General features: G+C 40.7%; 1 protein-coding gene across 2 annotated transcripts in view; it reads left to right on the top strand.

The window, feature by feature from the left end:
* Positions 1-22,518, top strand: part of PLEKHG1 (pleckstrin homology and RhoGEF domain containing G1) — a 139,239-nt gene that overhangs the window by 112,674 nt on the left and 4,047 nt on the right. For both annotated transcript variants that reach the window (XM_075035988.1, XM_075035989.1), the window contains 13 exons: positions 6,618-6,664; positions 7,126-7,276; positions 8,261-8,392; positions 10,771-10,953; positions 11,042-11,137; positions 11,253-11,339; positions 13,929-13,962; positions 15,025-15,120; positions 16,362-16,400; positions 16,889-16,911; positions 17,765-17,983; positions 19,769-19,885; positions 20,710-22,384. In XM_075035988.1, coding sequence (XP_074892089.1) covers positions 6,618-6,664; positions 7,126-7,276; positions 8,261-8,392; positions 10,771-10,953; positions 11,042-11,137; positions 11,253-11,339; positions 13,929-13,962; positions 15,025-15,120; positions 16,362-16,400; positions 16,889-16,911; positions 17,765-17,983; positions 19,769-19,885; positions 20,710-22,384 — 2,899 coding nt within the window. The remainder of the gene's footprint in view (positions 1-6,617; positions 6,665-7,125; positions 7,277-8,260; positions 8,393-10,770; positions 10,954-11,041; positions 11,138-11,252; positions 11,340-13,928; positions 13,963-15,024; positions 15,121-16,361; positions 16,401-16,888; positions 16,912-17,764; positions 17,984-19,768; positions 19,886-20,709; positions 22,385-22,518) is intronic.

The following is a 22,518-nucleotide window of genomic DNA, read 5'->3' as shown; positions in this document are numbered from 1 at the left end:
TTTTCCAAGATGCACTTTTTCCTGAATCCAGCAGCCATACCTTTAATTTTCTTTTTAAAGGGGATGGCCCAAAGTCTAGCCTTAAGATTCAAATCTCATTCTCTCTGAAACATTTTGAATTTTCTGAACATTGATCTGACATCTTCATTCTATTGGGCAATTCCAAAGGCAAGAATTACAGAGAAGGAAAAGTTGTCAGGTGCAGGAGCGATATGGGGAACCAAAGTAGGTGTCCTTCATTCTAGGAAACCCAGAGAGCCAGTCGGGGAAAAGGGGAATGGCTATAATGGGTGGGACAAGAAGAGATGAAGTAATTTGGGCTACAGATGACTGCAGTTCACTGCAGACTTCGCCGGAGAACCCACATTTGCCTCGAATCTGTAGAGCCCAAGCATGTTAAGAAGTAATGCCATCTCCATGGTATTTCTGGGGGAAGAAGGGCATGTAGTTATTTAAATTTGGATAATCTATGTATAGCTGTGTGTGCCTGTCTCCATTTAAGAAAAAACACCAAAATGACAAAACTGTTGTGTTTTAGGCTTTGTCATGAAATCAGTATCGCCAGCACCAAGCATTTGATATAACAAGTCTAACACAAGGATTTAGGATTAACTGGACCACGCTATTTTGTTTGGCACTATTGTGACAGAAGGGATTTTGTTGGAAAGGGGAGTGATGATACCAGCTTAGTGTTGCCGTTTCACTGGATCACTTGCTTGAGTTGAGTTTGAGAAAGCTATTATTTATCTAGTAATTGATCTTTTGTAAGCACTGAAAGATATTGGTGTTGGCACTGCTACTACAAACATAGGATGTATTTTTGCCCCATTGCAATGGGGTTTATGGCACGTTGTTCTGGCTCCAAATAGCCTGTGCTGAGTTGAAGGAGAGAGAATGAGGTAAGGGCAAGCACAAAGTCCTGCTTCTGGAATGGATAACTCCATGTGCATGCTGGGTCATGTCAGCCGGACTGGCTGACTTGGAAGCAGCTTGGCAGAAAAGGATCTGGGGTCCTTGTGGACAAGAAGTTAAGCGTAAGTCAGCAGAGTGCCCGTGCAGTGAAGGCCAATTGTGAGGCCTTCAGGATATTTACAGATACCACGGTTTGGAGCTGGTAGGTCTTCCTGCTGTACTGCTTGCTTATAGCTGGGACCGCTGGGACTACTCCTGGCTGGGACATGAAACAGAGGTGGTGCAAGTGATAATAGCAAGTCCAGGAAAAAGTTGCACACTCATTCGTATTGGCCAGCTGAAAGGAGTTTTCTGGTAGACTTTCTGGCCATTAGTTCCAAAATCCAGCTGTGTATCATTGCTTGTGCTTTTTGTTCCCTTGTCAAATGCTTTTAGCATTTGTATTATTGGCAGGCAACTGCCTGATGGCTCAGAAATTGCTAGAGATGGCAGTCTTAACAAGCATTTTTTAGCTTCATCCAGGCAAGTGCAAACACTTAAAAGCAAAATCAAACAATACCAAAATACCCCACAGTTTTGGTTTTGGCTGTGAAGATGTCATTACAGCAACTGCTGACAGTCTTAACAGATTCCGGTTGTCCATTCTTGGTTGCTTGTATCTTCCCAGCATTGAGTAGTGGAAATAAAACTGCCTTTTTTGGCAGTATGCAGTCCTTCAAGTCTTAGGGGACTTTGGCAATTTATTGTTTGATTGCTTTGAGTGTGCTAGATCTTCACTGTGAAGGATATTATCATGCTGAAGTCATAGCTCACAGCCTTAGCTAATGGATGTAGCTCCGCTCTGGAGCTTCTTTAATGCTTCCAGTGGAACTGTGCTTAGGTTACATGAGCTCTGGCTGTAGTGCCATTTTTTTCACCCTACTGATTCAGCTGTGAACATCGTAGTAGTTGGGGATTTAAATGTAGATTTAATCAAGTTTTCACTGTAGGTACTGTGTTTACTTTTTGCATTTCGTGAAGCTCTGTAACTGAATAAAGTAATAGCCATTTCTTTCTTCTGGATTCGTGGGAAATGGCACAAGTTGGTTTGCATATATAACAGAACAGTTATGGTTAAAGTAGCTCTGGAACTTGTTGGAACTAAAATGTTTGATATTTGTGAAAACATCTAGGGAGCTTCATTTTGTAAGGTCTGGTTTTGGACCATATTTGATGGACTGTTTCTTTGAACTTGACTTGGTTATTTGGTTTTGCTCAATAAAATTTGCTGTATAGCATTTTATACTTCCCTCACACAATCATACATCACTGGATTTCCTGTGTATCACTTTCATGCTTGAGTACGAAACAGCCTTGCAACTTTTAAGGGAAATAGAGTAAAGATTATCAAATCACATTAGCCCACTTTGAACAAAACCTCATAATTGTGGATTTGAATCTTTGTCTTCACATTTGTTGTGCTGAGTGCCAAAAGTAAATGCTCCTAAAGTGCTCCTAAAATGGCAGCTTTTATTTGTTAACAGACTTCAGCAAGATGTCTTTAGTGTAAGCTAGCCAGTAACATAAAACTCACTAACAGATAAAATAAGCATGCAAAGCTATGACTTCATATAAATAGAAATATTTAATAACAACTTACAACATTGTATTAAATCCCTCTGTTTTCAGATATTTTAATTCATTAATAACTCACAGGCAAATAGACACAAATGGAGAAAAGCACACTTTTTTAAAACCTGCTGTCCGGTCATGACCTTTCCGCCCCAAGATGCAGACGGTCCGGATGTTTCTACCAGCTCTGGTCCTGCCTCTTTGTCTAGAAGAACTGTATTAACTCTAGTACGTTTAATGTCTTGGAGACATTTTGCTGGTAACTGTGATCGGAGGCGGATAAAAGGGTTCCAGTGCAAGCTTAGCTATAGCTTAATTATTCACATAAAGATTGTTTATAAGTTTTCTTACCAACTCAGTCTTTCATTTTCATAGTAATGATGCCAATGTTAATTAGAAGATTGACTTCACTATTCCACACGTTTACATTTAAGTGGGTTGTAAAGGAGAGCTTAATTCTGGCATGTTGCTCTTCTCATTCAGCACCCCAGAAATTCAGAACATATGTTTTCTGAAAGACACACCAACAGCTTAACCAAGGGGAAAGGGAGAATTACTCTAATCTAGCATCTCATTAATGAAGAGGAGATCCAGGCAATTGGCTTCAGCTTACACTCTGACTCAGCTCATTTTCTCAGTCTCCATTTTCTTTTAAAGTGCCTTTTATGGCTGTAAAAAAGCACAGTGCACCAAGAGTTGAGAGAAGATCTGGGATGTAGCCACGGGCTTGGCACTTCATTTCATGTGGAGGAGACGCACAGTGAATTGATTCAGCAGCGGGGGACAAGCTAAGTATAACTGGGATCTGCTTGCGCTTGGCTTTGCTGTTCAGGGTGAGCTGTAGTCAGTGCGGGTGAACTCTTGGCTTGGGTGCCAGTTTTTGCACCCTTTACCAGACCAGCTTTGGGCCCCCAGATTAAAAAAGATCTCTGGAGCAATTCCAGTCTCCCTGCAGAGATCATTTTTAATCTGTTTTGAAGACAGTTGAGGTGAACAAAAGAACTTTTAAGCTGAGTAAGTTTAAGACTGTCTAAGGAAATACTGATGAGTATAGCCGGTGTTTCACTTGCTATGTGAAAGTATTGATAGAAGTCTATTTAATCCATCTTAGTCCTGTTTTTTCTGTTGCTTCAGAACATAGTTCATAGCACTGGCTTTAGCCTACACGGCCTGTGCCCTGATATCCTCCCAGTAACACAGCGCTCGCTCTGGGGAGTCTGCTGTGAAGTAGAGAAGACCAGTTGGGCGTGTGAACTAAAGGTCCAGTCTTTGACCACGCAGAGGTGCTGGGTAACCAGGCAGGTAGTGGGAGAACGGCCGTCCCGAGTAGTGTGGCTTCCTTACTCAGGCTTAGGAAGAGCCGCACTTGGAAGTGGCTCTCCTGGCCACTCTCCCAACGCGTTCATGTGAATCCTGCCAATGCCTCGGCGAGGTGTATGGTGCTGATTCGTTCCAGCTTCTTAAGGGTGAATGCGTATGAACAATCTCATTCTGGAGGCAAAATACATGTAATTGACTTTCTACTGGCTGTATGCTCGCATAGCTTGGTAGAAGTAAATGCTCTCTGAGGGTTTCGTTTGAAATGAGCTGTGGCGCAATGAAGCGCGTACACATGTAAGTGCAGTATGAAGTTTGGAGTCTTGTCTGTACAGAAAGTGGGGATGATTGTGAAACCATCCTTAAAGTTTTAGAGGTGTTGAGGGCATAAGGAACTACTTTTTTTTTTTTTTTTAAATACAACTTGATCCACTTAATAGCTAGACTAACATTCTTTTAAAACAAAAAATCCCACTGAAAATAGTTTTGACCTTGTGTTTAACCCCCCCCAACCCAGTACAACACCAAAAAACCCCAACAAACCACAACCTACCCCCCAAACCAAAAAACCCAAAGTGAAAGAGCGTGAAAAGGCTCCTGAGAATTTCAGACTTGCTTTTGATTTTGTGGTGAACATGCACTCAGTCTACTCTGAAACTCTGAAATGTTTAGCCTTGTGTATCTTATAGATAATGCTTTCATTTCTTAAAATTTCACAACAGATATTCCTTTTTTTTGTTTGAAAAGCAGAACAATCATGTGACTACATTTATGACTAAAATATATATATATATAAAAAAAAATTGGCACAAAGTGTTCTGCACTTTGCGTATGAAGTAGTTCTATAAATGGCATTGTTCTGTGATTGTAGCAATGGGAATATATTACAATTTATACCAAAAAGCCCCTAAATGAAAACCTTGTTTTAAGGTATGCATATATAAAATAAATCACCTTTTTTCATCATACTGAATTTCATCCTAATGCTCTCTTAAGCACTCTGACTTCTTATGAGTGCTGGCTAGTTTGGTAGTGATTGCCATAGAAAATTACAGAGTGTAAAGTCTGCAGCACTCTGAGGTTTTTTAATTCTTCATTTTGAGCGGAGTGGGTTTGTAACTGTGGCTGGGGTCCCAAGCGTGGACGTGGAGAGGCTGTGACACAAGCTCGCTGCCTGTGGGTGTGGACACGGGGCATAGGTACACCGCCGTAAAAACCAGTTGCAACAGCAAAATTAGCCCGAGCCTGAAAGACCAAGCTAAATTGTTTAACTGTATTTGTATCAAGACTACATTGAGTTGGCTGGTTTCTAATATAAGTGCAGTTTAATAAGTTTACAGCACACTAGTGAGTAAATGGGGATTGCAGTCCCCTTGGGAGACATTTATTAGAGGTTTGTTCAAGTTATTTATTTTTTTCAGAACGGTTAATATTGAAATCCAGTAAGAAATACTGAATTGCAGTGACTTGTACGCATGTGGAGTAGCACCTTCCTTTGTACAGGGTCCTTATGAATCCCTGCTCAGTGGAGAACTGAATGGCACAACCTGCTTTACCCCTGCGAGAGCGGGAAGGGAGCAGTGCTGTTGGAAATGGGGAAGGGTATTCTTTCTGATGAATGGTTTAAAAAAAACCAAAACCCAAGGAGAAACAAAAGCCACAGCCTGCATCAGCCCTTTCCCCAAGTGGTATTGCTCCTTGGAGCGCTGTTGCCTTCTGTGAAGGCAAATCCTTGGTCTTGCCGTTCATCAGCCTACCCCCCGCGGAGCACAGTTATCCTGCTGTAGAATGCCAGAGTCCCTCCTGAAGATGCTTTGAGTGGAAACTGGGGTCTTGTTTACTACTGGAAGACTACTTTTTATCGGTCTAGGCCTCAGGAAAGAAAAAGTATTTGATTTCAGGAGCAATTTGCAGTTCTGCACTGCTTTCCTGGTCTTTAGGGTTCCAGCAAACTGCAGAAATTGCATATTATTTGGGACAGAAGCTGATAGGCAGATGTGAACTTAAAGCACATGGGAATGTTTCTAGAAACCTGTTCTTGCATAGAATTAAATGATGATGATTAAGAAAAAAAATCTTAGGCCAAGGAAGAAAGAAATGAAACTCAAGCTTTTGCTCTGAGAAGCTTGTCAGCTTTAAGTGTGGGCAATTTCACTGTGACAGGCAAGTGTGGAAACCCACCTAAATCTAGTTGCAACTTGTTTGGGTAGTAACTTTCAGCTTGCACAAAGTAATAATTAAAAAAAAAACAAACAAAAAACCCTTTTGTGGCTTCTAATTTTCACGCTTAGACTGTGCTCAAATGTGAAAGTATAGTTGTTTGAAAATCGCACACTGAACGTAACTTGCAAAACTTACTTCTCCCAGTATGCAGGTATGTGCTTTATCACACACAAAACATGGCATGTGCAAGTCAGTTGTTTGGAGGGGGGTGGTGGGGGTGGTGGTAGTGATGTTTTTTGTGGTTTTGTTTTTGTTTTGTGGTTGTTTTTTTTTAAGATGCATAGATTGTCATAAAGGACCTTGGAGGCCTATTGCAAAGCTGCTTGCTTTATCTCTATGTAGGTTTCTTTTGTTTTTTTTCCTTTAAGTAAAGGAAAAAATCTCCAAAAAGAAAAAATGAAATTCAGCATATAGGTCTCTGGCAGTGTTAGGACTATTCATTGACCAGGAACTGGAGGAGGCGTTGTCTTGATGTCATAAACCTTACCTCGCACATGTGTTAGCTGCTACTTTGACAAAATCTGAATATATGTAAACTTTTCCTCCCTATGCAGAGTGAAGATTTCCACATATATACACAGTACTGCACCAACTACCCAAGGTAGGAATACTGGGTTCCCTTTTTTCATTTGTTCCTCTACCTGTTTATGTAATGCAGTTTACAGTCTATACAAAAAAATTTGTGTCCTTTCTCCCCTCCAAATTGGAGGGAGGATCAAGGAGTTTACCTTTTTTTTTTTTTTAACTTAAAATAAATTAAAAAAAATACTTATCTGAAGTTTTATTTTGACGCTTGTCTTTCATTGCTGTTATCATCCTTTAGAAAATGATGGTCTTATTCTGCATTGCTCCAAATGTGTGATTCCCAGTGAGAGTGGTTGCATGTCAAAGGAAAATATAACTGAATTTACAACGTAACTTAAAAAAACCCTCAAAACCCAGCAGTGATTTGATTAGGAACCTGCTGCTCCCTTTTATGAAGGGAAAAAAGAAACAATTCTTGACTTTACTTACAGACTTAGAGAGACAATGTGTCTTAAAGCTATGTTTTGATGTTTCCAGGTCGGTGGCTGTGTTGACAGAGTGCATGAGGAACAAGGCACTGGCCAAGTTCTTCAGAGAGCGGCAAGAAGCGCTGCAGCATTCTCTGCCCCTGGGCTCCTATCTCTTGAAACCTGTCCAGCGCATCCTCAAGTACCACCTGCTTTTGCATGTAAGCACCCGTTAGAAATGTATGTCATTTAGGGCTGCTGCACGTTGAAGTTCTGCCTGGTACAAGGCTTGATGGTTAGAAAGGTTCTGGATTTCTTTTGATGCTCTTTCTTTTGGGAGTGTTTGATTTCTACATATTGAGACTCTGTCTTCGTCATTTCACAGCATATGCATATATTTGGAGTGGGGAATTTGTAGTAATCATTTTAGACACATTGAATCAGTTTGTGCATCCAAATAATTAGCTTTTTTTAAAAAAAACTGGTCTGTAATTCTGAGGTTGCTTGGAAGATTCTTGTCATGATTGAACACTTTTGTACACAAATTTATTATTCCAATGCAAACCAGCATTTTTGCACATGTTGCAGTGTTGGAGGTGGTTGAAAGGAGGGCTACATACATATAAACACCCCAGTCGGTAAGAATTTTGTGGGGAGGAGTGACTGAGGAAGTGGGAACTCTTTCTATATTCAGTGAATTGAGTTAAGCAAGTTTCGGAAATTCCTGCTTTATTGTTAACGTTTTCCACATATGTTTCCTATTAGAGAGTCATGTTCTAGTGAAGTGTAAAGACACTGATCCTTATTTAAAATGTCTGGTGCTTTTCTGCTCTCCAACTGTAAAGTAATGCCTAATTCCATCAGGGTTTTGTAAGTGTGTAGATACGTTCTGTGTTTTAAGAAAGCCATTAAAAGCTGTCTGAAAAGGTCTCCTGTCAGCATGCTGCGTTCTTTTTCTGTGCCTCTCTACTCACATTGGCTGCTGCAAGTATAGTCACTGCTAAACTGACCGTAAAGGCTTGGCTTTGTTAGTCATCTTGTGTTAATCAAATTGATAACAACGTGTGCTAGTAACAAAGGCAGGGACGTTACATTTGAGTGATCGCAATGCAAAGACAAAATAGTACAGATAAAAACATAGTATTGTATCCAGCTGGGAAAATTCATTTAGAAATAACAGGACTTTTTTTTTCCCCCGGTCTTAGGAAATAGAAAACCACCTTGACAAGGACACCGAGGGCTATGATGTGGTGCTGGATGCCATAGATACAATGCAGAGAGTGGCATGGCATATAAATGACATGAAGAGGAAACATGAACATGCCATCAGGCTCCAGGTGAGTTCCCGAAGAGATTTTATGGGTGTTTGTGAGCTGTTTTTGTCAATATATATGCCATTAACATTTTTTAGTTTATCTTTTCTTTTAAACTTTGTCAGTCATAATTTAGACCCCTGTTGAGTATGCCTTTGGCTGTTTGATCTTGGAAACCATGGTCATAGCTGCTGCAGGAAAATCTCAGACATCTTTACCCTACAAGCAGCATCCTGTAAAGCATTTATTTTGCAGTAATATGGAACTTAAGATAACTTCTCTTTCTTCCTTTCCCTCAATTGTACAGCACTGCTGTACAACCCTAGGGCATGGCTTTGTTCAGAAATCCTGTGGTTTCCGATTTCTCCCCTTTGTGCTGATTAATTTTGGTTTAAGGCGTTTCTTGTGCTTCTTCTTGTTTAAGTACTTTCCTCTTGGGCTTTTGAAGACTCATTATCAGTTGCTTTGTGAAAAGTATAAACCTAGAAACATGATAGTTAGAAAAAGGTTAACTTTGCTTCAGTTGAAGAATTTTTGAGGAGAAAACAAAAGCTACACCCTGAGTAAATTTTGACATTGGGAGTGAGCTCTTTTGTAGACTTTTCACAGGTCTTCCGTTCTGTTTCAAAATTCCCAGTGAACCACGATTTTACATTACATTTTTGTCAGCAGTATTTACATCACTTTAAGAAAACTGGGGGGATTTTTTAGTTTATAAAAGGGAGTAATAGGCTTATACCATTCCAGAAATCTACGTCATGTTATTCTTTGTCCCTTTTTTTCCTTTTAACATAAATGCATCTTATTGGCCCTCATTTTTTGTGGTGTGTTTTTTGGTTTTTTGTTTTGTTTTGTTTTGTTTGTTTACGTGTAGGGAGAATAGAGTTACATTTGATAACATCTTGCCTGCAGCAGCGTAACCTTTGCCACACATTGCTGGAAATGCACGCTAATGACTTTTAACAACAGCCTGCTATAAATTTGAGTAATGATAACCAGTAATATCTGGCAATAAAGAGGGTTACATGCCTTTGGAAAAAAAACGTTTTTAATTTTTTTTTTTTATTTATTGAGCTCAGCTGGAAAATGTATGGAGTTATGGGAAATGTTTATGTTCATAGTTACCCTTTAAAAAAGTAAAATCTGTTACTGCAGCCGTAAGGATAGGTCTTCTGTGGGCTATCACACTGCCATTCGGTCTGTAATGCCATAAGTACTGTGACAGCAGTTCCTGCTCAAAGTCTCCCTCAAAAGCAGTGGACTTGATCGCTGTACCCTGACTTATTACAAGTTCCTGGAGAGATCTGATAAAATGCAACTTTTTTTGTTTGTTATGTTTAAATTTTCTTTTATAACAGTCTTGTGCATAGTCCAAAGTGTGTTGCTTTCGGGTTTTCTTCCTGTGAATGCTCTAGGCTGCATTTGTGCTTTAAATGTACTGAGATGTTTTCTAGTTGAATGCTGTATTAAAGTGTAATGTCCTAGAGAGAGCAGCCTAGGATGAGGAAATCTGTCCTTTCTTTGCTAATGCTGCCAGGTTTAAAGTCCAATGGATGTTTTTAAAGATTTCTTCAGTTAAGTTACGGTTTAGTCTGCTTTTAGAATATGCTGTCCCATGCTTAAGTCCTACATCATTGCCACTGACAGAAAAAATGAGCAACTCAAGGAAACAAGAATAGCCACAGTTAAATGACACAGGCTTGTGAAGTTGTTCTTAGGTGTTTCTCTAGTTTTTTTTTTTCTTAAGTAATAAATAAGGTGAGAAATATCTATGGTATGTATACAAATCATTAAAAACACAAGTAAATCTTCATCTTCAAATGATCAGTTGACTAAATCACTTCTAGTCCTTTAGTCTTCTGAGAAACGTCTCTTCAATCTGAACACCTCACAGAAGTGTCTTCTGTGATGGGTCTACAGTACACGCACCGGGCATTATAATTCATTCAGTGGGAGACCACACAGCCTCAGGAGGATACCCAGGATGAGAGGGAGATGTTAAGAGGGACTGGTTAGGGACACAGAGGGAAGCAGGCACGAGAGAGACTGAGGACTGAATTACAGACCACTTTCCATCTCTGTAAGTCTGGGGAGATGAGGCTGTGCCCTTTCATTACAGGCTGCCCCAGGGATCTCAGGGCTCTTGGCTGGGTCCATGCAGAGGCAGTAACCAGTGCTCAGGAGGGCATGTTTTAGTCTGGGCTTAGCAATAGGCCTCCAAGCACCTGGCTGCAGTGTTGCACATAACCTGATAACCTCAGCACTGGTGTATGGTGACTTTCCATTGTTGGATGCTGCACGTTATATAGGAGAGTGGGAATGGCCTCAGCAGATTGTTTGAGTCTTCATTTCGGTAAGATCTCTGAAATGTACATTGGTTGTTCTTCTTTAATCTCTTGCAGGAAATACAGAGTTTGCTCACTAACTGGAAAGGGCCAGACCTCACAAGTTACGGGGAGCTGGTGTTAGAAGGAACATTTCGCATTCAGCGAGCCAAAAATGAACGCACGTTGTTCCTCTTTGACAAGCTGCTCCTAATTACAAAAAAGAGAGATGAAACATTTGTGTACAAAGCTCACATACTGGTATGTTGGAGAGCAGGTGGTAGTGTGCTGTCTCTCGGTCTCCCCAAAACTCCTCCGTGATTCATGTTGGTGCCTCTCTTTGTTACAGTGTGGGAACTTGATGCTTGTTGAAGTAATACCAAAGGAACCCCTTAGCTTTAGCGTCTTCCACTACAAAAATCCCAAGATGCAACATACTGTCCAGGTATGACAAAAACCTCCCTGCCCACTGGGTAACCTGACTGATGACCGTATGCTATTCCTGACCCTGCATAGCACAGTAATGCATTTTTCTCACCGTGCTACAATTTTTTTATCAGGCAAAGTCGCAGCAAGACAAGCGCCTTTGGATTCTTCACTTGAAGAGGTTAATTCTAGAAAATCATCCTGCTAAAATTCCTGCCAAGGTAAAAATTCAAAAAAAACCCAAACCACAAAACACCTCCTTTTATGTGCACTAACTTAAAGCCAATCTTGTTAGCTGCAAGATACATGGCAATTTACAGGAAGTTTAGACTCCTGGAGGTTAACTAACATGTTGTTTCCTTATATCTTTAAAAGTGCCTCAAAATTAGTGGGAAAGTTCTACTATAAGCGTCTACAGGGGTTGGTACGGGAGTAGAAGAATTTAACTGGGTTAGCATCATTGCTGTCTGCATTAGGATTTGCCCACTAAGACATGAGTAACAGAGATGCAATATCAGTAAGCTTGACTGTAAAAGCATAACTTAGCTTGATACTGCCTGTCTGCACAACACCGACGTGCGCTAATTGCAGCATATGTAGACATTACCAAGCTAATCTTAATCTGTCTTTGTTAGGTGTCGGAGCAGTGAAGCCAGTGGCAGCACACACTTCACTTTACAAATACGCACACCCACCCTGAACCCTGCATCCTTAGCTGTGACATCTAGGCTCTTTTTGGTGAGATAGCTAGCAAGCTTTATGCCAGAGAAAATGAGGCACCGATATCATACTCAGAGCTGTAAAGTCTTGGAGTAGGGAAACCTGATCCTTTTATTAAACCTGATCCCTTATATCCTTGTGGGTGCTGGTCTCTTCTGTCAGGTGGCTGGAGATAGGACGAGAGGAAATGGCCTCAGGTTGAGGCAAGGGAGATAGATTTAGGTTAGATATTAGGAAAAATTTTTTTACTGAGAGGGTTGTCAGGCATTGGAATAGGCTGCCCAGGGAAGTGGTTGAGTCACCATCCCTGGAGGTGTTCAAAAAGCGAGTAGACGGGGTACTTCAGGACATGGTTTAGTGGGCATGGTTGATGGTTGGACTCGATGATCTTGAAGGTCTTTTCTAACCTAAATGATTCTATGATTTATGAAATCCTGTCTTAGAGCTCTGGGTGAAGTTTCCCAGTGTAACATATTGCACCTCTCAAAGGATGTTAACCCTAGTTAAACTCTTGCCATGACACAGGAGCCACTGACTTGTGTAGAAGCAGGATTTTTTTTCTGATATTTTTTCCCCCCTCACTGAGTTTACTGTTTTGGGGTTTTTTTTCAGCATTAGTTTCACTGATCAGTTTCCCTGACTTTTTTTCACCAAGTTTTATGCTGTAATGGCTAAAAAATGTTACCTATGACTGACGTGCACGGTGCGGTACTAACTCTCATTTTCCACAGCTCAACAAAAAGAGAATTATGGGAGAAAAAAGCCCTAGTGGTTGCTATTACTAATTCTCCTCTTATCTTTTTGTTGACAGAGTTTATCAAAAGAATAATGTTTATGCTAGTATCTATGCTTACAATGTAAATACTCACTGCAGTTTATTAGGTTGTAAAAAAAAATACTCATCTTTTGCATCAAGATTTTTTCTTACTTCTTCCTGGATTTTTTTTTTAATCTGTGGAAAAAATAGAAAACCAAAAATATAATGCCATTTTCTGCTCAGAGAAATAATTTCACTTGAGAAAGGAAAAGTCTAACCAAATAAATCTCTGAGGTTGTCTGCACTTTTTTTTTTTTTTTTTTTTTTTGACAAACGGGTAGTTGCTAGTTATGAGACTTCTCTCTGCCCAGTTTTTGGAGGCTTTAATAGTAGTCCACATATGACGCCTGGTGGAAAATTACGGAACTGCACCTGTAGAAGGCCAAGCAGGCTACATAGGCTATATTATTTTAGCTTATTTTCTGATTTATGAGCTGATATGCTTCATAAAACATGCAGATTATTTTTTCTATTTAAAAAAAGTGACAAATTTTAAGCAATCATGAGACGCTTTTTATCCTGGTTCTATCTTACTTAAACCAAATGATGATTTATTTTTTTTAATAGCTGTTCCTCAAGGAATCTCTTAAAGGAAGCAAGGTTGATAGCGTTTTCTGTGCCAACAACTTCAGAGTTGAAAAATAATAGAGGATTTAAACTATTTGATTTTTAGGGAGGAAACATTCTGTGAATCACCAAAAAAATATGTGATTTCCGGATACTAGGGCCAGTTTTGTGCTGATCCAAGCAGAATATGAAGATGTGTATCGACAGCTCTAAATTCTGGGGCTTGCAGGGAGATCTCTGGAGGTTTGAGTCTCCATGGAGGAGACCCAGCCTGTGCAGCATGATCTTGGCACAGCACAGCCCCTGTCTTTGAAGCCACGGTAGTTTTTGCAGTCAGGTGTGCCATCACTACATCCTCCAGGAATTCCTCGTACCAGCGGGTGCCATAGGCACGCGGTTCTCCCCTTGCGCTAGCAGAAGGGAGGTGGGCATGCAAGGCAGAGCTGCCGGGTGCAGTGAACAACAGGTTTTTGTGTGAAGCCCTGAAGATAAGCTCTGGTAACTGCCAGCAAAATTCTTCTTCACATTTGTAACGTGTCCAACACACAGAGAAAGACAGAAAATAACACTGCTAACCGTATTTATTAGTTCAAAAATTAAGCTTGCTGTTGTTTACATGTAAACTGAGTAGTATCTGTAATATGCTATGTAATTTGTCCTTCTACTTATAGTTTAACTTTTTAATTTGTCACTTTTTCTTTTTCAGGCCAAGCAGGCAATTCTAGAAATGGATGCCATACGTAAGTTGGTTCTTTTTCACTTTTGTTTTAAAAAAGGAATAAAACCTTCTTCAGTAGTTTGGCTTTAACTGTTGGTTTCATCTGAGACAGAAGGAGGCCAGGCTTACATTCCTTGAATTATGACCTTGCAGAAAAACCCCAAATTGGGTGCAGATCCTGTGGAGCTCTGTAGGCGTTGGACTGACTGATCTGCAACCAACAAGTTATGCCTCATGTTGAGCAAGGAAGAGGCAGATCAGACCGCCTGTAAACACTGGCCACTCTCTTTTGCTTACTCCATGCTGACTAAATGTATGACCTTTCCTGTGTTGTAGCATAAACTCCTTCTGGCTAGCACCCACTGGAGGGCTAGCACCCACTGGAGGGCTAGCACCCACTGGAGGGCTAGCAAGAAGCAAAGGCAGCTTGAAGAAGCACGTAGCAGTGTTATGACTTCTTCCCGCTGAGTAAACCTGCAGCTGGAGGACTGCGAGGCTTGTGCTGATGTCTGAAGAGTTTACCTGTGTCCCCCGTAGGAGCCAGTGTTAGAAAGCACATGTGATGCTGCTGTCTGTGCTCTGAGTGCGGTCCCACCTGCACGGTCCCTGCTGCGGCGTCTGCTGCTTGCTGCCTTTGCTGGTGCAAACTGTATTAGCTCTTCGTGTTGCCAGCGATCCCTAGCAGCGTAGGGAAGTGAGAATGATAGTCCTACGATATAAATGCTGAGGAAGTCTTGGAGTAAAGCAGGGTGCTTATTTATTTACGTAGTTGTTGTTTTAGAGAGTTGGTCGTGAAGGCTCTGACTGAGAAACTGGGCAAACAAGCATGATGATGGTGGATAAGGGTTGCTGGGTTAGCCATCTGGAGCAAGGCACAACTAAATGGGCAAAGTGTTTCCGTGGCTGGGTGGTTAACGGCTGCCCTACAGCAGCATATCTTGCTTGTGTTGCTTCAGGCTCTGATGAAGTGCCACTAAACCAGTCAGAAATGGATGATGGCACTGGCTCCGAAGAGAGCTGCTGATGCATGTGAAGTGACACCCTCGTCACTCTCTTATGCCTTGTGCCACTGCTTATTCCACAGATCACCCAGGCTTCCACTATAGCCCCGAGGGAGAAATGAAATCATCGTACCAGCCTAAAGAAGGCACTGCTCCTCACAGAGCGAGAAGGAAATCAGGTGAATAAACTCCTTTACCACCAAGATGACAAAAGGAAAACCAAGCAAGGTTGTTTAGGGTTGAGTGAGGCTGGGCATGGGGGATTGGTCTTTAACCTGCAGTCCATGCAGGTTTAACATGGCACAGTATCTCTCAGATATGGATGGAGCATCTTATTAACCATTTGTTGTTGGTGTGATTTATTTATTTTATCCACTGTTTGCATTTAATTTCATGGATATACATTCCTAATCGTGGATGCATAAAGAGCAGTTGGTACTTTCTAATGGATAAAAGAATGCATATGGAGGAAAGCCAGTCACGTTGTTTAAGTCAACATTTCTCTCCCTGCCACCTCCCCACTCCCCCCCGAAATAATTACTGTCTTAGAAGTGGTTCCATCCTGATTATGATAAGCTTATTATTTCACAACATGATTACTATCTTTACTAAGTGTAATGTCTGCCTTATGGATAATAGAGATTTGAGAGGTGGTTATGCTGACTTTGGGTTTTTTCCTCCTAGCTCAAACATACATCCATAATTACTGTTAGTTTCCTCTTGAAGACACTACCAATGTCTGTGTAGTTGGGTGACTTCATATTGCAGTCCCTGTGTTCCCCTCTTCAGCTACTTAAAGACCTGTCCAATTTGGAGTGTGTAACACTGTGTATTCGGCATGTCTTCATGAGAATGTTGTAGTGATTTATCATACAGCAGCATTTGTATCTGAAAAACAATCAGGTTTTAATTACTTCAGGCATCTTCCTTTGTTTCTGAGGTGAAGGATTGTATTGGTGCTGCTTTGCCTGTAAAGGGGATAATACAAAATACTGATCAAATGGTCACCTATGTAATGTCCCCTACTTATACTTTTAAAGCCCTGCTAAGCTGTTGGTATCTCATACATTTTTCTAATAAGGAACCTCCAGCAACTTAGAGCAATAACAGAAATGACAAAGTCTTTTGAAAGCAGGAATCTTAAAATGGGATAAAAATTTACGTGTGGCTTGTTGTATGGAGGGCAGCTGCTATTGCATTAAGAAACATGTATGTTCTTTGGTAATAGCTGTAGGTTTGACACTTCAACAAATGCTTTTTTGTGAGGAAATTTGGTGATTAAGAAATTAAAATCTGGCTTCCCTGCATGGGCTCAGAAGCTTAAATTTTGGAGGCCTATTGCTAAATAAAAAATTGGCCAAGATGCTTATAGATTTCTTTGGGATGCTGGAGTGCTTAAACATGTTGTTATCTTTTTCAGAACCCTCATCTAGAGTTCATAAAGTTTTGAAGTCAAACGGTAAGCTACTTCTTCTACTGCTTATTAACCCAGTGCTTCTGTACTTTGTAGAACAAGTAAAGATGGATCCTTTTCTCCTATAACTTTCCCTAAATGCATGGGAGCGGGCAGCGGGGGTCAAGGAGGAAAAATAGGCGTGAAAAGAAAACAAAATGTTATTATTTAAATCTAACATCTGCTTTTCCACACTTGGGTTCTGGCCCTGTAAACATCCTAGCAACTGGCAGCTGAACACAGAGTCTTGGTCATTGTCAGTAGTTGCTCATATTGTATCAGTGTTGCAAAATGAGGACCTCAGGTGGAACTGTGGTAAAGCTCATGCTGTCTCTGTTTTATCAGAGACCCTATAGTCTGTTTGCTCAATTGCAGCTGCATTTAATCCCCTTTTGGGAATTCATAATTGGGATATTAGTGTAGCATTAGAATGGGCATAGACTGACACCAGTTTGATTAGTCACTCATGATGAAGTATGTATTTCTGTTTTCAGATATAAGTCCAGATATGCAGAAGGTAAGCCATTTCTTTTATTTCTTGGTTTAGCACATTCAAATGACGTAGAGCACAGTATTTACTGTAGAATCTGCATCTTCTTGGTTGTGTTGATTTTAAGAATGGAAACAAAACCACAAATGTTGTTTTGCATCTCCAATAAGATTACTGGAATTAAAGCAATAGAAATACAGCTAACTATTTCAGGAATATCTAATAAAAAAAAATGACTGATCCATATATTGTACTTTATAATACAGTGCAATCAATTACTAATGCTATAGGGTACTTAAAAATACCACTGTAATCACAGAAGTGCTGTGTATAAAGATAGTGTTTATTCTTTGGAGCATGTTGCCTTTGCATTTATTAAATAAGACTGGAAAGTTTCAGCTTATTCTGGTAAATATATCCCATACATAAATCATGATATATGACCAAACAGAGCAGATACAGCTTAAGCAGATGGAAATGAGCACTTCTGATTTTTACCTTTGCTGTAAGAATTTGTAATGAAGTTCCCAGTGCAGTTTGAAAGTCTCATGTTGAATTTCAAGTCCTAGGGTTTTATTTGGGATGGAATTTAAAGTGTGTGTGTGGAAGATTTACAAACAGGGTACATTAGATATGACTCCACTGTGATACCATAACACTGAAGTCCATGATTGGGGTGGGGGGTTTTGCATATTTTTTTTCAGTTCTAAATATTCTATGGAAAAATACTCATTGTTTTACTTATTTCTTTATAAATCTCATTTCAGTGCAGCTGAGCATAACTTAAATGTTGCCTATAAGTCTGATGTAAAACAGTGTCTTACTAAAATATATAATCTCTATAAACTTCTAATCAAAGTTTTGTGGTGGGTTTTTTAAGCGGATCAGTATTGAAGGAGCCCTATTATCTCAAGCCACCAAACTAGGATCAAATGAAGCCCTGCTGAATTCTAGGAAAAAGGTTCCATTGGAACCTAGTGGGTTGGAGAGCCAATTTCAAGAGTCTGTTGAGCCAGCCTACAGCAGTGATCAAGATGAAAATCTTCAGACTTCTGCTACCGAACAGATTGATGCTGATGATGAAGAAGAGTCTGAACAGGTAGGAAAAAGGAGGGGGGGGAATTCTTTTTTTCCTGGGGAGGATGGAAGAGGGATTAAAATTATCTGTAAAATAGCAAGGAGGCAGGAATGTGTTACAAGTATTTACAACTTTCTCTCTTTAGAAATATTTCTATTTAGACCTCACACAACACTTCTTTACATTTTAACAGAGATGTTGTAAAATTAGCCCCTAGACAGAGGAAGAAATCCCCACTGCTTGAAAGAGATTTTACTTAGTTCTTTGCAGTCCTCAAGCCTAGTTCTGACAGAACGCTATTGCTTTTACCTGTGTGCATAATTCACCTTTCCTTACTTCTCCAGCTGATGCCGTGAAAGAAACCTTTTCAGGCCACATGTGGAGAGAGTGCCTTCAGGTCTCCAAAGCAAGGACTTGAATATTAAGTTAAGATTCAGGAACTGCCACATGTGATGTGATGTTTCTTTACCTGTGAGCTGGCTGGCAGTAGTTAGGAACATGTGAACTTTAATATTAGAAGTTGTGAGTAGGATTTCTGAAAATGAGAATCTTTATCTGTTACTAGTGTACATACTACTGCACAGGTGGTCGTTTTCCCCACTCTGTGTGATGTTTCCACACATATGTAGTACTTCCGAAACACTAAAACCCCAGCTTTGAAATGTGGCTGGATTAAAGAATCTAGATTTTCAGTTTGTTTGGTTTAGTTGATGCTGAGGTCATATCTTTGTGTGGTCCGTTTATTTTGTGAATTATCCAAAACCTATTATTGAAATTCTTTTTGAAGCTTACTGCGCATTTCTTCTTTGAAATTACACTATTTGCATTGTAAATCTTTGATAAAATAGTATCTCGTATCAGTGTAGTGCAGTGTCTTGTAATTGTCCCTCTTCCTGACATCAGCAAGTACAAAAGAATGAGTAAGTGCAAAACAATACCACTATAAAAATGTATAACAGTAGCTTAGTGTTTAATCCTAGGTGTGGCAACAATACCTTCTCAGATTCTCCCCGTTCCCACCATGCATGCCCTTCACTCTGAGTTAATTTGGACACTGCCCAACACATAACATTCTGGCCTTCTGTTTGTTGTTTTGCATTTTTTTTCTGGGAAGTTGGATGACAGCATATTTTTTAATTTAGACTTCTTTCTGGTTTTCAAGACTGCAAATGATATTAAGACTATCCTGTCCCCCTGTCCTGGCTTCAGCTGGGATAGAGCTAACTATCTTCCTAGTAGCTGGTACAGTGCTATGTTTTGAGTTCAGTATGCGAAGAATGTTGATAACACTGATGTTTTCAGTTGTTGCTCAGTAGTGTTTAGTCTAAAGTCAAGGATTTTTCAGCTTCTCATGCCCAGCCAGTGAGAAAGCTGGAGGGGCACGAGAAGTTGGCACAGGACACAGCCAGGGGCACCTGACCCAAACTGGCCAACAGTGTATTCCATACCATGGTCACATCTAGTGTATAAACTGGGGGGAGTGGGGGCAGGGGATCGCCGCTCGGGGACTAGCTATTTCTTCGCATACTGACTTCAAAACATAGCACCATACCAGCTACTAGGAAGACAGTTAACTCTATCCCAGCTGAAACCAGGACATAAGGATTGATATAATTTAATTGGTTATTGTAAAGAAAGTTTTCTAGGCTCTGAATAATTGTTGTGGCAGTGCACTGACTACTCATGAGCATTTTGTCCTCCCGATGTGGATATCTGGCCTGTTCTAGCTGCTAGTAATTCTTCTGAACAAGACAGTACAGAGAACTGTAGATTTTATTACCCGTCCCTTGCTCTTTTAAATCACAGGGAGTGCAGCAAAACTCACTGCAGAAATCAAAAGGGGGAAGAAAAAGACTTAATAGTCAAGCTGCTGAAAACGTTGAAAAACGGAGAAGTGTTAATCTCAACAAGTGTGAAATGCAGGTATATAATTTTTTGTTTACTTCTACTTTGCTGTGCATCATAGATATATCAAAGAAATATGTGTTTTCCCTAGGTAGACAGATAAGTCATCTTCTGTTTGTGTCATGTATTAATATTCATATCATTGAAATATTCATCTATATGATAAAAGACTGTTCTTTTGGGGGCAGGGAAAACCAAACCAAACCAATCAGCATTAACTTAAGTGAAAAGGAATCATCTTTCCCTCTCTTTCCCAACCTCTGGCCAGGAACATCTGCAGCATCCTTCATGTCGGCATTAGCAGGCACGTGGCCTTGCTGTAAATTAGATCTGCTAGCTGAGCTAGATGAAAACTTACCCCAAAAAGAAAATGAAATTTTCGGTGGTATGTGCTAGAGAGCATAACATACCTTTCTGCTAGGGTTACAGGCAAGGGGAAAGGGAGGAGAACAAAACTTCTGGCACAAGCCCAGGGTCAGATTAGCTTAATCCAACTGTGAAACTGCAGAGTTAGCATAAAAGGTTTAATCTAACTCCTGCCAAACAAATTTGCCTTTAATTACTCATGCGTTAACTTAAGCCAGTGTCTTGAATTTGAAGTAAGATGTTATTAAATGCCAAGAGTGAACTGTGAGCCATGATAAGGATGAGGAGGCAAAGTAGTCTGGCATTGCCACCTTGGCTCCCTGGCTCTCTAGCGAGGACCCTGCTCACCCTGCCCATCTCTACCTACTTTGTGCTGCAGGGCACGCTGGTGCTATAGCAGTTCTGTGAATGGAGGGAATCGTTGTATTATTGCAGGGGATAGGCTAATATTACCTGCATGTTTCAAATCTCCACAGAGCTCCAAGGACCCTTCAGATGAAGAGTCAACCCAGTTGAATACCGATCTTCCGTTTTCCTGCGCAGCTAGACAGCCACAGTCACCTAGACAATTCAGCACACCCCAGAGCGACTCGCTAATCATGAATATCCTGGGGGGAAGTACCTCTGTCAGAAACATCTGGACTGACCATCAGATCAGGCAGGCATTGTTTCCCACCCGGCGCCCACCTTATGAGAATGAAGACGACGAAGATGATTATCAGATGTTTGTACCATCAGTGTCTACATCCAATGCTAGTTCAGCTGTGGGTGGAGAAAGGAGGGCTTCTTCTGGGCGTCCATGTAGCTGGCACTTGGGGGTAGTGCATCAAAACGAGACTTCCAGCCCCACTCGTCACAAAATTGTTAGGCGGGCCAGTAGTGCTGGTGAAAGTAACACATCTCCAGCCAGCATAAGGTATAAAATAGGGGAGCGTGGTTCTCGAAGGGAAGTGAAGAGAGCAGAAGTAAGTGGTATGAATGCATATCCCGAATCTTCAGAGGAGCTGACTATTGATGATATCGAACATGTTTATGATAATATAAGCTATGAAGACTTAAAGCTGATGGGTCTGACGAGAAGGGAGGAGACAGACCGTGGTCCTCAGAGATCTGCTAGAGACTCTCTCTATGAGGCTGAAAACAAAAGCAGCTTAGATTCACCCTCCAAAAATAGGACAGCAAATCAAAACAGGGCATCCATTTGTGCTAGTAGGGATGAGATACTACTCAGTAGAGAAGCACCTACTTCAAGTTTGGATGAGCTCAGGATCGTTGAAGACAACATCTATGACACCATAGTGCTTCCAGAAACACCACTATTGGATTTTAAATGTGACCCCTTAAAATGCTCTAAAAGGAGGAGTTTTCTGGGCCTGGAAAAGGACTTTGCATATTGCGATAATCTGCGGCAGTTTGTTTCTGAAGAGAGTCTCCAGTTCAGTGAAGATGAAAGTCCTTACCATCGTGTTCCCATTGACAATGACTATTTGAGCCTAGTAGATAGCTCTTCCAACTCAGATTCACTGTCCCATAAGTCTGCAGCAGATAAACTCTCGGAGGAAGTAGATGAGATTTGGAATGACCTGGAGAATTACATCAAGAAGAATGAGGAAAAGACAAGAGACCGTCTCCTTGCAGCCTTTCCTGTTTGTAAAGATGATATGCAGGAAAGGCTGCATGCTGGTAGTACGCCCGAACTGAGTAAAGATGTAGAGTACTCTCTGTCTACTCTCTCTCTACCAGAAACTCCTATTTTCCCTAAAACTGTGAAGCCCAGGGCTGCCACTGTAAGTGAGGCTAATCTCAGGCTTGAAGACACTACACCGTGCAAGGAGAACTCTTTTATGAGTCTGAACAGATCTTCCTTCTCCAGTGAGATGCCTTTTGTAGATAGCCCATATGAATCTGCCAATAGTGTTCTGTCCCATGCGCATGCAGAGGGCATGGAAAATGACTTGGCTGCTGTGGATAAAACAAAGAACAGGGTTTTTATGATGGCAAGGCAGTACAGTCAAAAAATTAAGAAGGCTAACCAGCTTTTGAAAGTTAAAAGTCCAGAGCAGGAACAGCCAACTGGCAGACAACAAAAACTGAAACACAAAGATCTTGCGGCTATTTTGGAGGAGAAGAAACAAGGGGGTCCTGCAATTGGTATGTTAAAAATATTTCTGTACAGATATATTTCTCTAGTAACTTTCGGTGAAATTTGTGTACCGAACTGGAAGATTATGAATTTTCCCCACCATGTTAGTTGAATATCAGTACTGTATTTTCTGTCTTACTAC

Source organism: Buteo buteo, chromosome 9 (assembly GCF_964188355.1).
Source record: "Buteo buteo chromosome 9, bButBut1.hap1.1, whole genome shotgun sequence".
NCBI classification, from domain to species: domain Eukaryota; kingdom Metazoa; phylum Chordata; class Aves; order Accipitriformes; family Accipitridae; genus Buteo; species Buteo buteo.
The sequence above is the reverse complement of the archived record's forward strand: the minus strand, read 5'-3'. Positions and strand labels throughout refer to the sequence as shown.